General features: G+C 41.8%; 1 protein-coding gene across 1 annotated transcript; it reads right to left on the bottom strand.

Annotated features, from left to right (window-relative positions):
• Positions 1–6808: 6808 nt before the first annotated feature.
• On the bottom strand, positions 6809–10508 carry LOC122651923 (receptor-like protein kinase). Its single transcript, XM_043845501.1, has 2 exons — positions 7416–10508; positions 6809–7255 (listed from the first exon to the last, which is right to left on the bottom strand). Exons 1-2 carry the CDS (start codon positions 10390–10392, stop codon positions 6900–6902), a joined length of 3333 nt encoding a protein of 1110 aa, XP_043701436.1. The 5' UTR covers positions 10393–10508; the 3' UTR covers positions 6809–6899.
• Positions 10509–12188: the final 1680 nt, after the last annotated feature.

Genomic DNA, 12188 nt, shown 5'->3' with positions numbered 1-12188 from the left:
AAGGCCTCTTTTATCAGACTATGATAGATTCCATTGCTGAGGCTGGCCCAGGGTATAAGGGGCCCACCCCATATGAGATTATGAATGTGTATTTGCCCCAACAGAAGAGAGAGCTTGAAGACTACATCAATGAAATGAGGGGATTGTGGGAGAACTATGGGGTGACCATAATGTGTGATTGTTGGACTGGTCCTACAAGAAAGTCCATCATCAACTTTATGGTGTATTGTGATGGGAGGACAGTCTTTCTGAAGTTTGTTGATGCATCCAAGAAGAAAAAGGATGCAAAGTATATCTACAATGCTGAAGGAAGTGGTAGAAGATGTAGGAGTAGGGAACGTTGTCCAAATTGTAACGGACAACGGAAGAACTACAAGAGTGTCGGTGAGAGGTTGATGCAAAATAATAAGTACCGGTTGTTTTGGACTCCATGTGCTGCCCATTGTATAGACCTCATGTTGAAGGACATGGGAAAGATCAAATTGGTACAACATGTTATGGAAAAGGCAAGGCAAATGACCAACTTTGTCTACAACCATGGGTTTGCACTAAACCTCTTGAGGGAGAAGTGTGGGGGTGACTTAGTGAGGTCAGGCATAACTAGATTCGCCACCAACTACATTGCACTCAAGAGTATAGAAACCAAGAAGTCTGGACTGAGATCAATGTTTGCTTCTGAAGACTGGTTCAACTGGAATGGGTCCAATACCCATGGTGGTAGGGAAGCATAAGCTACAATTTCATCAGATGACTTTTGGTCTAAGTTGCATAAAGTGGTACAACTTCTGGACCCAGTGGTCAAGGTTTTGCATATAGTTGATTCTGCTATCAAGGGACCAACCATGCCACATCTATATGCTGCCATAGACTTGATGAATGAAGGTGTTTACAATGCAAATCCACGAGGTAGCAAACACTTTCTCAAAATTATCAAGGAGCGCTGGAAAAATCAACTTATGCATCCACTGCATAAGGTTGGTGAGTGTACACTCTTTGTTTTTTATGCAATTACATCTTTTAAAGTTAATTTGAAGGATATATTACTAACTAGTGAATATGTAATGTCAATTTCAACATATTATTTGAACCCCAAGTACCAATATAGTCATAGGCTTGGGTTGAATAATAGTCTTATTGACGCAGTCAAAGAAGTAGTTGCCAAGTTGGAGCCGAATAGTAAATTACAGGCGATATGCAACAATGAGGTGAGTCTTAGAAGTTATAATTCATTTGGAATTACTCAATTCAATACTAAATAGTAACGAGTCATTACTAATTTTAAATATTTTCCAAATGATTATAGTTGAAGACTTTTAGGGATGCATTGGGAAGTTTTGGAACCCAAGCTGCACAGCAAGGCCGGACACGCGGTGATGCCGATACTCATTAGTCATTACTTCATTAGTCATTACTCAATTCAATATCTTATTCTTTTGAAATGAAGGTGACATGTTTCTTTTGTTGTAATGCAGCTGAATGGTGGGTGTTGTATGGGGGTTCGGCAAATAATTTAAGAAAAATAGCAATCAAGGTTCTCTCCCAGACATGTTCAGCATCTGGCTGTGAACGGGATTGGAGTACATTTTCTCTCATCCACTCCAAGAGGAGAAATAGATTGGGTTCTGAACGTCTCTCTGACTTAGTGTATGTGCATTATAATTTGAGGTTGAAGATGCAACACATACGCATGGGACAAGAGGGTATCAGGGAAAATATCGATCTCGCCTACATTTTCCAGGTGGAGTCAGATGATGAAGATCCTATTGTTGATTGGGTGAGGGATAGAGGTGAGCCAGTGTTAGATCAGCCTGGAGGTAGACCTGACCCCATGATAGCTGAACACATACAAGCTAATGTGGATGACTTCATGGCTGCAGAGGGTAAGGTACATGCACGGGATGCGTCACCCATACCGTTCCAGTCTACTGGTGGTGTTGATGAGGAGGATGAAGATTGGTCTATGTCATCTGGTGGAGATGGTGGTGGTGGAGATGGTGATGGTGGAGATGGTGGTGGTGGTCCTGGTGGAGATGGTGATGATGGAGGTGATGATGAAGGTAATGATGGACGTGATGATGATGGTGATGGTGGTCAAGCATATGAGGGAACTCGAGTCCCGTTTGTGGTACAAGAGCAGCAAGAGGCAATCCGTGCCCCCACCGGCCCCACACCAGCTACACGGCCCACATCGTCCACCTCGACCTACTCGAGAAAGCAGCGTGGCCAGTCCCGTCTTGGTGGTCGTGGTAGTGGTACTAGTAGGCAAGCTGAGCTTATGGACATTGATGCCCTATCTGGCTCTGTTGGTGGATTGAGTATTGGCGATAGAGACAGTAGATCGAGTGGGCATTTTCGTGCCCCATCTTTTCATGTAGACAGCAGTCCATCTCCAGCACAATCAGAGCATGGTTCATCTCATTCACATCCATGTGGCGAAGGGCATTCTGGGCAGTACCCTTGGGGGCAGCAGACTATATCTTCTCCATCCATTCCCAGTTTTAAGTATGACTCCCACTCACAAGGATATAGTGGATCGTCTTTTGTGCATGACTTCTTTTCCTCTACTGGCTACCCAACCCACCAGCCGCAGCCGTACAACCAGTACATGCTCTCAGAGCCGTCATATGACTCATATCATAGTGGATCAGTGGGTAGTACTTCTTCACAGTTTGGTGACCTATATCCTAGGATAGGTTACCTTCAGCATGTTGATGATGCAGTTTACATGGCCACTGTGGATGACTACACTCGCTTTTTCTCCCAGACTATGACGTGGCATGCATTTGTCCTACAGTCGGAGAGCAATACACGTCGGCTCCAGCGGACCATGAGTGGGGTTGATCCTGGACGGCGGAGTAGTTATTATTAGCAAATTTGTAAACATTTGAGATGAATGATGACTAGTTGACTACTTGACTTGTAGCCTTATAGGGGACAATTGGGGATATTGACATATTGTGATTTGGAATGTTTGATATCATCTTCTTAAATCTTAACTCTTAAGTTGTTATTTGTTAACTTGTTATTGACTTGATGTCTTATGTACTTAATATTATGATTTATGACTTAACTTATGAGTCATTATGTTTCCAACTTAGTTCCAAGTCAATTTACTTGTTTAATGTACAATGTGTATGTGTAATTAACTAAGTTATACACTTATACATTAGGGTTCGACCGTACATTGCCAATCAATGGTGCACATCCAAAACACCATTTTGGGTGACTATTTTTGCAATTTGAACATTTAAATGTGTTTATATAGCCTAAAATAGGGTTTCCATGAAGTTTCAGGCCTTAACTTGGCCTAAAACCCACCGAAATGACCTATCGAAACATACCAGAAAAAATACAATATTTCGACCGAAATATCCAAAATTTCGAATATTTCGGATATTTCGGTCAGCTCGAAATACCGAAACAAAATGAGTTCTCGAACTATGCCCCCAGCAATGATGACAACCGGACACGGATGACTAACGACGTCCCTCGGACACCCCCTTTCAAACCTGGAAACCGCTAAAGAAAGAGCCAAAATCGCGTGACAATGGTAGAACATGTGTCTAGGCTTCCGCGGTGCACCAAAGCACACTGCAGCCGCGAGGCCTTAGGGTCAGACTACCGCAACGCTGCGACCACAGCGCCCAAGACTCCGAGTATAAGACTCAATACTTGTAAGTCATTACTCTATCCACTAGTTACTCGTGGACTCCATGGGAGGCTCCCCTACACGGGCCCTTTTCCTCGAGGATATGATTGACAAAAGGAGAGAGAGAGAGAGAGAGAGAGAGAGAGAGAGAGAGAGCAACAAAAGAGAGAGAAAGAGAGAGAGAGAGAGAGAGAGAGAGGAGAGGGAGAGAATGAATCAAGCGAGGGGGGATGGCTCCTCTATTTATAGAGGGGCCATGCCTCCGCGGCACCGCTGAGTGGTGACCAGAGCTCCGCCACACCGCACTGCCCAGTTAATAGAAAAAAAATGTTTTCAAGAAAAAAAAAACATAAAGAAAAAAAATACTTTCAAAACCATGTTTTCAAGAACCATGAAGAACAATGTTCTTCACAAAAAAAAAGACCATGAAAAGACAAAATGTTTTCAAAAAGAACCATGAAGAAAAAAAAAATTCTGAAGAGAGTTTTCAAGATAAACCCTAAAAAGTTTGGGAAAACCCTGTGATGACATGAGAGGCTCTAAGGAACCCCGAACAACAGAAAGAGTGGTTAGGTTATGTCGTCTCATCGTGGAAAGAGTGGTTAGGCGATGCCGTCTCACCGCAGAAAGAGTGGTTAGGCGATGTCGTCTCACCGCAATAAGAGTGGTTGCGCGAGGCCATCTCACCATAGAAAGAGTAGTTGGGCGACGCCGTCTCACCGCAGAAAGAGTGGTTCGGCGATGCCCGTCTCACTGCAGCAAGAGCGGTTCGGTGATGCCATCTCACCACAACAAGACTTGTCCGGCGATGCCGTCTCATTGTAGTAAGACTTCCGTTTGGTGATGACATCTCGTCATAACTAGACTTCCTAATAATAGTTGAATGAAAGGTGTTTTACTGAATTTAGTTTTTAATATCGCTTTTTACCAAACATAACTCTATTATCAGTTTCCAACCGATTGATTTATCGGAGAGTGGTTTTATCATTCAACTCTGTCACCTATGAGCAAAGTAATGACAGTACATGCTCCTAGTGACAAAATCAAGTGATCTTTTGTCTTCGCCCTTCGGCTGTTGGCATAGGTCTCAGCCAAAGAGGGGTAAACTATAGAAGCTGAATTTTGTCACCACCCCCAACAATGACGACAACCGGACACGGATGACTAACAATATCCCTCGGACGCCCCCTTTCAAACTCGGAAACCCCTAAAGAAAGAGCTGAAATCGCACGACAACGGCGGAACATGTGTCTAGGCTTCCACAGTGCACCAAAGCACACTGCAGCCGCAAGGCCTTAGGGCCAGACTACCGCAATGTTGCGACCGCAGCGCCCAAGACTCTGAGTATAAGACTCAACACTTGTAAGTCGTTACTCTATCTGACAAAGGATAAGTCAGTCACATGTCTCTACCTAAGCTGGGGGACACTTTCCATCTTGCATCTTTCATAATCGCATTGGTTTAGCGTACATGTATTCATTCCTATCATTAACCCTTGATTTTGGCACAATGTAGACTCTTAAGCATTTGTGTGTAATGTATATAATATTTAGCACAAAGTAGTTAGTTTTCTTTGAATAGCTTGTGCATTATCATTTAGCCATGCATGTTGATATATGATATTTTATAATGGGAGAATATTCGAAAACAAGTATCTAATAGAAAGACCGGTTTACCCGGGCGAGGTGGGTTCCTAATACCTTTCCACTTATCCCGAATCTCTAACCAGATCAAACAGAATCATGTAGCCCTTCACAGGGCTACACTAATTGTATGATCCCAATCCCTCGATATTATACTAAGAAAACTTCTTTCCATCGAGGAGCACGGATGACCCACACAACCATCCGCAGACACCAACCTCGCAGGAAAGGGAAGGGAAACCACTAATTCTCCTTGTAGGGATCTGTCTCACTGACCGATCTTTTGCAGCTAAAACTCGATCAGCCTACTATTACCAGTAGTCAGTAATTTTAGGGTGTAAACAGCTGGACAACCACATACTCCACCTCAGAGTGCCATTACTGCTTCTCAGTTTAAGAAGCTCACGGACCAGCAGGAGAGAGAGGAAGAAGTGGAGATGGAAGAAGAAAGTGAAGATGAGGATAATGACAATGAGTGTGTGCCACTGGCCGCATCATAGTGTACTGTTAGTGGAATCTCAATGGAAGAATTCATGGATTTCAAGTAAGACACACATGCTCAATTGGAGGAGATCAAGGAGCAGACCCATACCCCCACCTTGTTATTACATATGCTCGGGTGGACGAAGTACACAAGCAAACAGAGGAACTGGTTAGGATGATGAAGCATCTGTACTAGTACTTGGCAATACCATACCCCGACGAGAAAGGTGAAGATGAAGACAAAGAGGAGGAAGAGGAGGAAGAAGAGGAAGAAAAAGGACATGATTAGATTTGATTTTAAATCCCCTTAATAAAATTCCTAAAACATTAGGGAAGATTGCTGGCTGAATGCAATATATCATTGGAACTTACTGTTGCTGCGATGAGAAAACCAGAAAAAGGATGAAAGCCTTAATGTTGATAGAAATCTAAGTCTTGTAGATATACACAACCTTCATGAAGAGACACAAATAGGTAGTAGACATCTCACCAAAGAAGAACATGGTTTTTCATTGATATAGAACTAGATTTTATAATAGATAACTCCAGCAATGGTGGCTGCGCACCTAAGAAGAGAAATTAGGTAGGTCCTATCAAAATATTGATGGAAAGAATTGCTAATACTGATTAAGGAAGCTCTGATATGACAATATGAAAACCAAAAAAACAGTAGGAGCAATGAGAAGAAGAGAGACCTGAGGATGGGGAGAGAACGAGACTGCAAGAAGAAGTGTAGCCAATAGCTTGGCAGCATCCCTCCAACTTAGGAAATAAAGTGTGCTAGACTACCTAGGAAAGTTAAAAATATAGATAATTACAACAAAATATTGTGCTGCAGGGATGAACAAGAATACCCCCACAGCACATACTTTAACGCAGGCCATTTAGCATCCCAGCTTGACTGTCTTTTCTTCCCTTCTACTATGAAACAATATCTTCTACAGCCTATACAGAACAAAGTCTTCTACTATTAAGATATCAACTCTCTTCAAACACAATTTTTTTTTCTCCCAACTCTGAATTGAGCCTCTGCTTCTAATCTTCATTACATCTGTTATTGTTGATCTCTTTCCCTACACTTCACCACCATCAACTGTTTCTTACATGATAGTTGGATTTGTGAATTAGTGTTTGAACTTATCCTGACCATGATGAGCTTTTGCACCTATTAGCAGTTTCACCACATCTTTAATCGGCGGTCTGTCACTTGGCTGCTTTTCTGTACATTTCAAACCCACCAAGAGCACATCAATTACTTCGTCCATGACAGTTGAATCCATGATTTCTTCCATTAGACTAGGATCCACAATTCCATGGATGGATTCAGTGTTGATCCAGGTTGAGCGTACCCAACTCACCAAGTCCATGCCTTCTGGTAATGAAGTATCCACGGCCTTTTTACGGGTTACCAACTCAAGCAAGACGACCCCATAGGAGTACACATCTGCTTCCTTGCCCTTTCCCATTGCATATGTAATCTCTGTCAGGCCATAACAAAGCAATATTTATCAGTAAATAATAAGAAAAAGGCTCTGGAAACTATTGAACAGTACAAATCAGCAAGGGCAAAACAAAGAAACAGGGACATGGATCAAAAGAAAAATATAATGGGAAATGAAACTATGGAAATAGCAATATACCTGGTGCAAAATATCCAATAGTGCCCGCAACTGTGGCTGACCGATTCGAAGTGGAAGAGTTATCCATGAACTTGGCAATGCCAAAATCAGAGATATGAGGTTCCATATCTGAGTCCAAAAGTATGTTGTTTGGTTTGATATCTCTGTGCACAATAGGAGGAATACAGTCGTTGTGGAGATAAGCCAATCCTTGGGCTGTTCCCAGTGCTGTTCTGTAACGAACATCCCACCCAAGGATTTGAGCAGGATTGTGCTCATGTAATACATCATGAAGGCTTCTGTTCTCCAAGTACTTGTACAAGATCAATCCATACTTCTCTCTTAACCAGAACTCTTCAAATTTCACAAGATTCCGGTGCCTGATTTTCCCAATAGTTTCGATTTCTCTGATCATGCTTGCACGTGCTTCTTTCTGTCCTGCAAATGTAAACTTCTTTACAGCATAAATCTTCTCCTGATCCAACGATGCCTTGTAAACAGTCCCATGAGCTCCTCTTCCAATAATGAATCTTTCATTCAGATTATCAGTAGCCTCCATCACCTTGATCAGTAACAGAGATGAACCTTCATAGGCAAAGATTTCAATGTCTGATGATTCTCTTCTGCACCAGTAAAGCAAATAGCTCAACAAGAGAATCACCAGAACACAGAACAAAGATGATCCAAGTGCTATCATTGCAATCTTTAGTTTACTAAGGCCTTTCTTACAATCACATGACTGATACTGACGACATGGACTTAAAATGTTATGACCACATGATCCAGCACTACTTAGATGACAATTAACACAAAGGCCAGAATTCCCCAAGAATGAAGATGGAGAAGAACTCAGGAACTTCATCAATGCGTCCGGTAGTGGACCAGTGAAGAGATTATATGAAACATTCACCTCAATTAGTGACTCTAGTTGATTAAGTGTTGCTAAACTTCCTGTCAGATTGTTGTAAGAAATATCCAATCTTTGTAGCATAGTCAACTTCCCCATCTCTGATGGAATTTGCCCGGTCAATTCATTACCACTGAGATTCAAAGCAATGTTCAGACTCTGCAGTTCTCCAATTGATGCTGGAATATTACCTCCCAGCAAATTTCCCCCAATCTGTAGCTCTACAAGTTTATTAAAATTTGACAAGAAATCTGGAATTCCCCCAGTGAAACGATTTTCTCCCAAAATCAAATTTGTTAATTCTGTTAGGTTCCTTATACTCCCGGGCACTGAACCATTCAATGAGTTGGAAGCCACATTCAGATAATACAGTTTGACACAGTTTGAGATATCCGGAGGAAATGGGCCTTGCAAATGGTTATAAGAGAGGTTCAAAAACTCCAAACCCACAAGGTTTCCTAGATCAGGAGGTATAGGCCCCATCAACTTATTCCGAGACAAGTCAATTGATGTAAGATTTGTACAACTCCCCAAGCTTGGAGGAATTGTCCCATTTATATTATTTCCACTGATGTCCATGAATAAGAGGTTTGGGTTTTCTATGAAATGTGGAAGAGAGCCAGTGAGACTGTTTTCTTGGAGAATCAACCTTCTCAAGGTCGGACAGCTTCCAACATCTGCAGATATGCTACCGTGCAGTAGATTGGCACCCATGGTCAAGAGTTGCAATTGTTTCCCAAAGCAAAGGTTTGGTGGGATTTCACCAGAAAACAAATTGTTAGTGAAATCCAACTCCAATAAGCTACTGTTTATCCCCAAGGTTGAGGGTATGACTCCAGAAAACTTGTTGTTGAACAATGAAATGTTTCTCAGGTTTCGAAGTTCAGTCATCTCCAATGGTAATTCCCCAGACAAATTGTTGTTATAAACATGGAAAACCTCAAGGGTTGGAATCGTCCAAATGCTTGTTGGAATCTCTCCAGTCAATTGGTTGGTGTACAATTGAAGCTGCTTTAAGCTTTTCAACATCCCCAGTTCACTTGGAATTTCTCCTTGGAGCTGGTTTTCCTTCAACATTAACTCTTCCAAGGATTTACAGTTCCCAAGCTCAGGCGGTATATTCCCTGACAATTGGTTTCCAGAAAGGTATAGAAACGTAAGCTCCGTCAATAAACCAAGGGAAGACGGAATATGCCCCGTTAAACCATCACTGACAGCAGCAAAGATCGTCAAGCCACTGCAGTTGCCCAAGCTTGAAGGGATTTCTCCACTAAACTGGTTGTCAGATAAAACCAATGCACTCAATCTCTTACAATGACCCAAACCCAATGGAATCCTACCACTTAAACTGTTTGTTTCCATATACAAATTAATGAGGTTTTCAAGGTTGTTCAGACTGTCGGGCAAAATTCCAACCAATTTGTTATCATTCAGATAAAGATCTTCCAGTTTAGTGCAGTTCCCAATAGAGGGAGGTATAGTTCCTGATAACTGATTACTATTCAACCATAGAGACACAAGCTCAGTTGCATTTCCTACATTCGACGGGATTGAACCATTGAACCCATTGTTGTTTAGATACACAGTTTCCAAATTTGGAAATTGGAACAAGAATTCAGGTATCTCTCCACTCAGAGAATTCTGATAAAGGGAAAAATATGACAGATTCCTCAACATTTCCCAGCTTCCTGGTATCTCTCCAGTGAACACATTTGATGAAAGTTCCAAATATTCTAGAGATCTACAGCTCTCTAATTCAACTGGTAGTGAACCTGAGAAATTATTGACGCTAAAATCAATGGTCTTTAGGTACCTTAGACGGCCAATCTCAGGTCCCAATGTACCAGAAATCCCCAGACTTGACAAGTTCAACGAGATCACACTGTGTGTAGGGTCACACTCTATTCCTTGCCAGTAACAGGGAGTGGAATCGGATGATTTCCAGCTCGAATTGATCGAGGAAGGAACTGAAAGGTTATTGAGTAGAGAAAGCAGAGCTTCTCCATCAGAACTCAAAGCAGAGACATAACAGATACAAGTACAAACAATAACAGAGATGAACAAGTAGAAAACCTTGATAACTGCTTCCATGGTTACTTCTAACAAAGCCTGAAACTCACTGGGAAAGAAGTAGAAATTCAAGAAGGATTCTTACCTAAATGGCTGAAACTCGAATCTGAAGAACACGAAGAAGCTATAATGCTACAGAGCTTTGATTCTGGACTTGAAACCCGCAAAACCAAAAGGAAGAGAAGTAACTAATAAAACAGTGGTAACCCACATCAAGTCTGAGAGCACTCAGAGCCGGGACACAGATATAAAAGAAAACCTAGACAGTGAATTAAATAATGCACGTGAGAACACTGATGAGTGATCGATTACCTAACCATCATGCCGACCTTTCCAAGCATTCTCTCAGTGTTCACACCTGACCAGACCAAACCAGACCAGACCATTACCGAGTGTAGAATATATTTATTGCTTTTTAATACGTTTTCGGTGGTGGGAACGTTTGAATTCGAGAGTTTCTGTATCAGAATTGCTTTTGACCTCTGCAATTCAAAAAGAAGTCATAAAAGACGAATGTGATCTTCCACCAGCACCGGTCACCCCTGCCCCACCCTTTTTGTCTACTCTCTGTTTTTTTATTTTTTTGGTACTAGTTCTAGTCTCTGTTTCATTGTCTGGTTATGTATTTCTTTTTTAAGTAACTACCAACTACTAAAGAGTTATTAACCAGTAGGAGGGAGTTGCGTATTCCTCCAGCCGCGGCGGGAGCTGGAGGACCAGCCAAGCAAAAATAGGGGTGTTTGGATTATTTTACAGACGATCCCTATGAAATGATCAAAACCCTCTGTTTTAGCTGGGCTGGATCCTCCAACTCTTGTCATGATTGAAAGAGAACCAGATCCTGGAATTATATGCTCTTCAGAGGTTTACTGTTAATGTAATCCTGATAGCATATAACAGCGTAAATTAGATCATGAAAACATTTCACTGAAAGCTTTGGGTGATCAACTCAATCTGTCGGTTTAAGTAAATTCAAGTCAAGGTAAACGGGCCGAATAAAAGACTGCAATTTTAAAACCAGGTGTCCACCTTTTAAAAAAGGGTTAAGTACACGCACCTCTTAAAATAGACCCAATATTCTTCGTCCACTCTTAAAGTTTTGACAATTCCACATACATCCTTTACTTTTCAACTAAAGCCATTTAAGTTTATTATCGTTAATTTCAGGCCTTAAATGCTAACCTGAAGAAGGTAATGTAGAATTATACCCTTCTAAGACTTAATTACCAAAATACTTTTAAGTTAAAAACTGAAAAACCAAAATACCCAAATCACCCTTTCTCCCTTTCCCTGAACGGCGCCCGCCCCCCCTCCCCCCCCCCCAACTTTTCATCTGCTCCGGTTAATGATAATCTTCACATTTACAATTTTTTTTTCGTCTTTCTTCCTCCCGATTCTATTGTCGGCGTGAAACCCCTTGTCTTCTGTTTGTTTCAGAAGTGGAGCCTTCCCAACTCACCTACCCTGTTTGCGTCCAAGGCTGCTCCCTCCGATCAACGGTAACCAGGATGGCGGGGGTGGGGCAGGGGATAAACACAAAGTGGGGACGAGGATATATAGTTTTGTAGAGGAGGAGGCAGGAAAGATTTTGCAGAGTGGGGAAAGGGGTGGGGCAGGGATTGAGTGGCGGTCTAAAAGTGTTGAGGTTGTTGGAAATGCAGAGTAATGGGAGTTGTTGCAGCAGTAGGCTTGTGAAGCTTTATTTTGAGTTATTGTTCAGAAATGATGGTGTGAACCATTTCCTCTGGAGCTTTTTTTGTGCTTTGGGTGAAGCTCAGTATTTGAATCGCACATTGGTTATGGATTTGACGATATGT

This window comes from Telopea speciosissima, chromosome 1 (genome assembly GCF_018873765.1).
Source record: "Telopea speciosissima isolate NSW1024214 ecotype Mountain lineage chromosome 1, Tspe_v1, whole genome shotgun sequence".
NCBI lineage: Eukaryota > Viridiplantae > Streptophyta > Magnoliopsida > Proteales > Proteaceae > Telopea > Telopea speciosissima.
The sequence above is the reverse complement of the archived record's forward strand: the minus strand, read 5'-3'. Positions and strand labels throughout refer to the sequence as shown.

What these genes read in the sequence shown, in the direction of transcription:
- LOC122651923 (XM_043845501.1), bottom strand. Translation starts at nt 10,392, where the DNA reads ATGGAAGCAGTTATCAAGGTTTTCTACTTGTTCATCTCTGTTATTGTT. An exon ending in TATTGGATATTTTGCACCAG is followed by an intron (nt 7,256 to 7,415) that starts GTATATTGCTAT and finishes ATGGCCTGACAG; the next exon opens with AGATTACATATGCAATGGGA.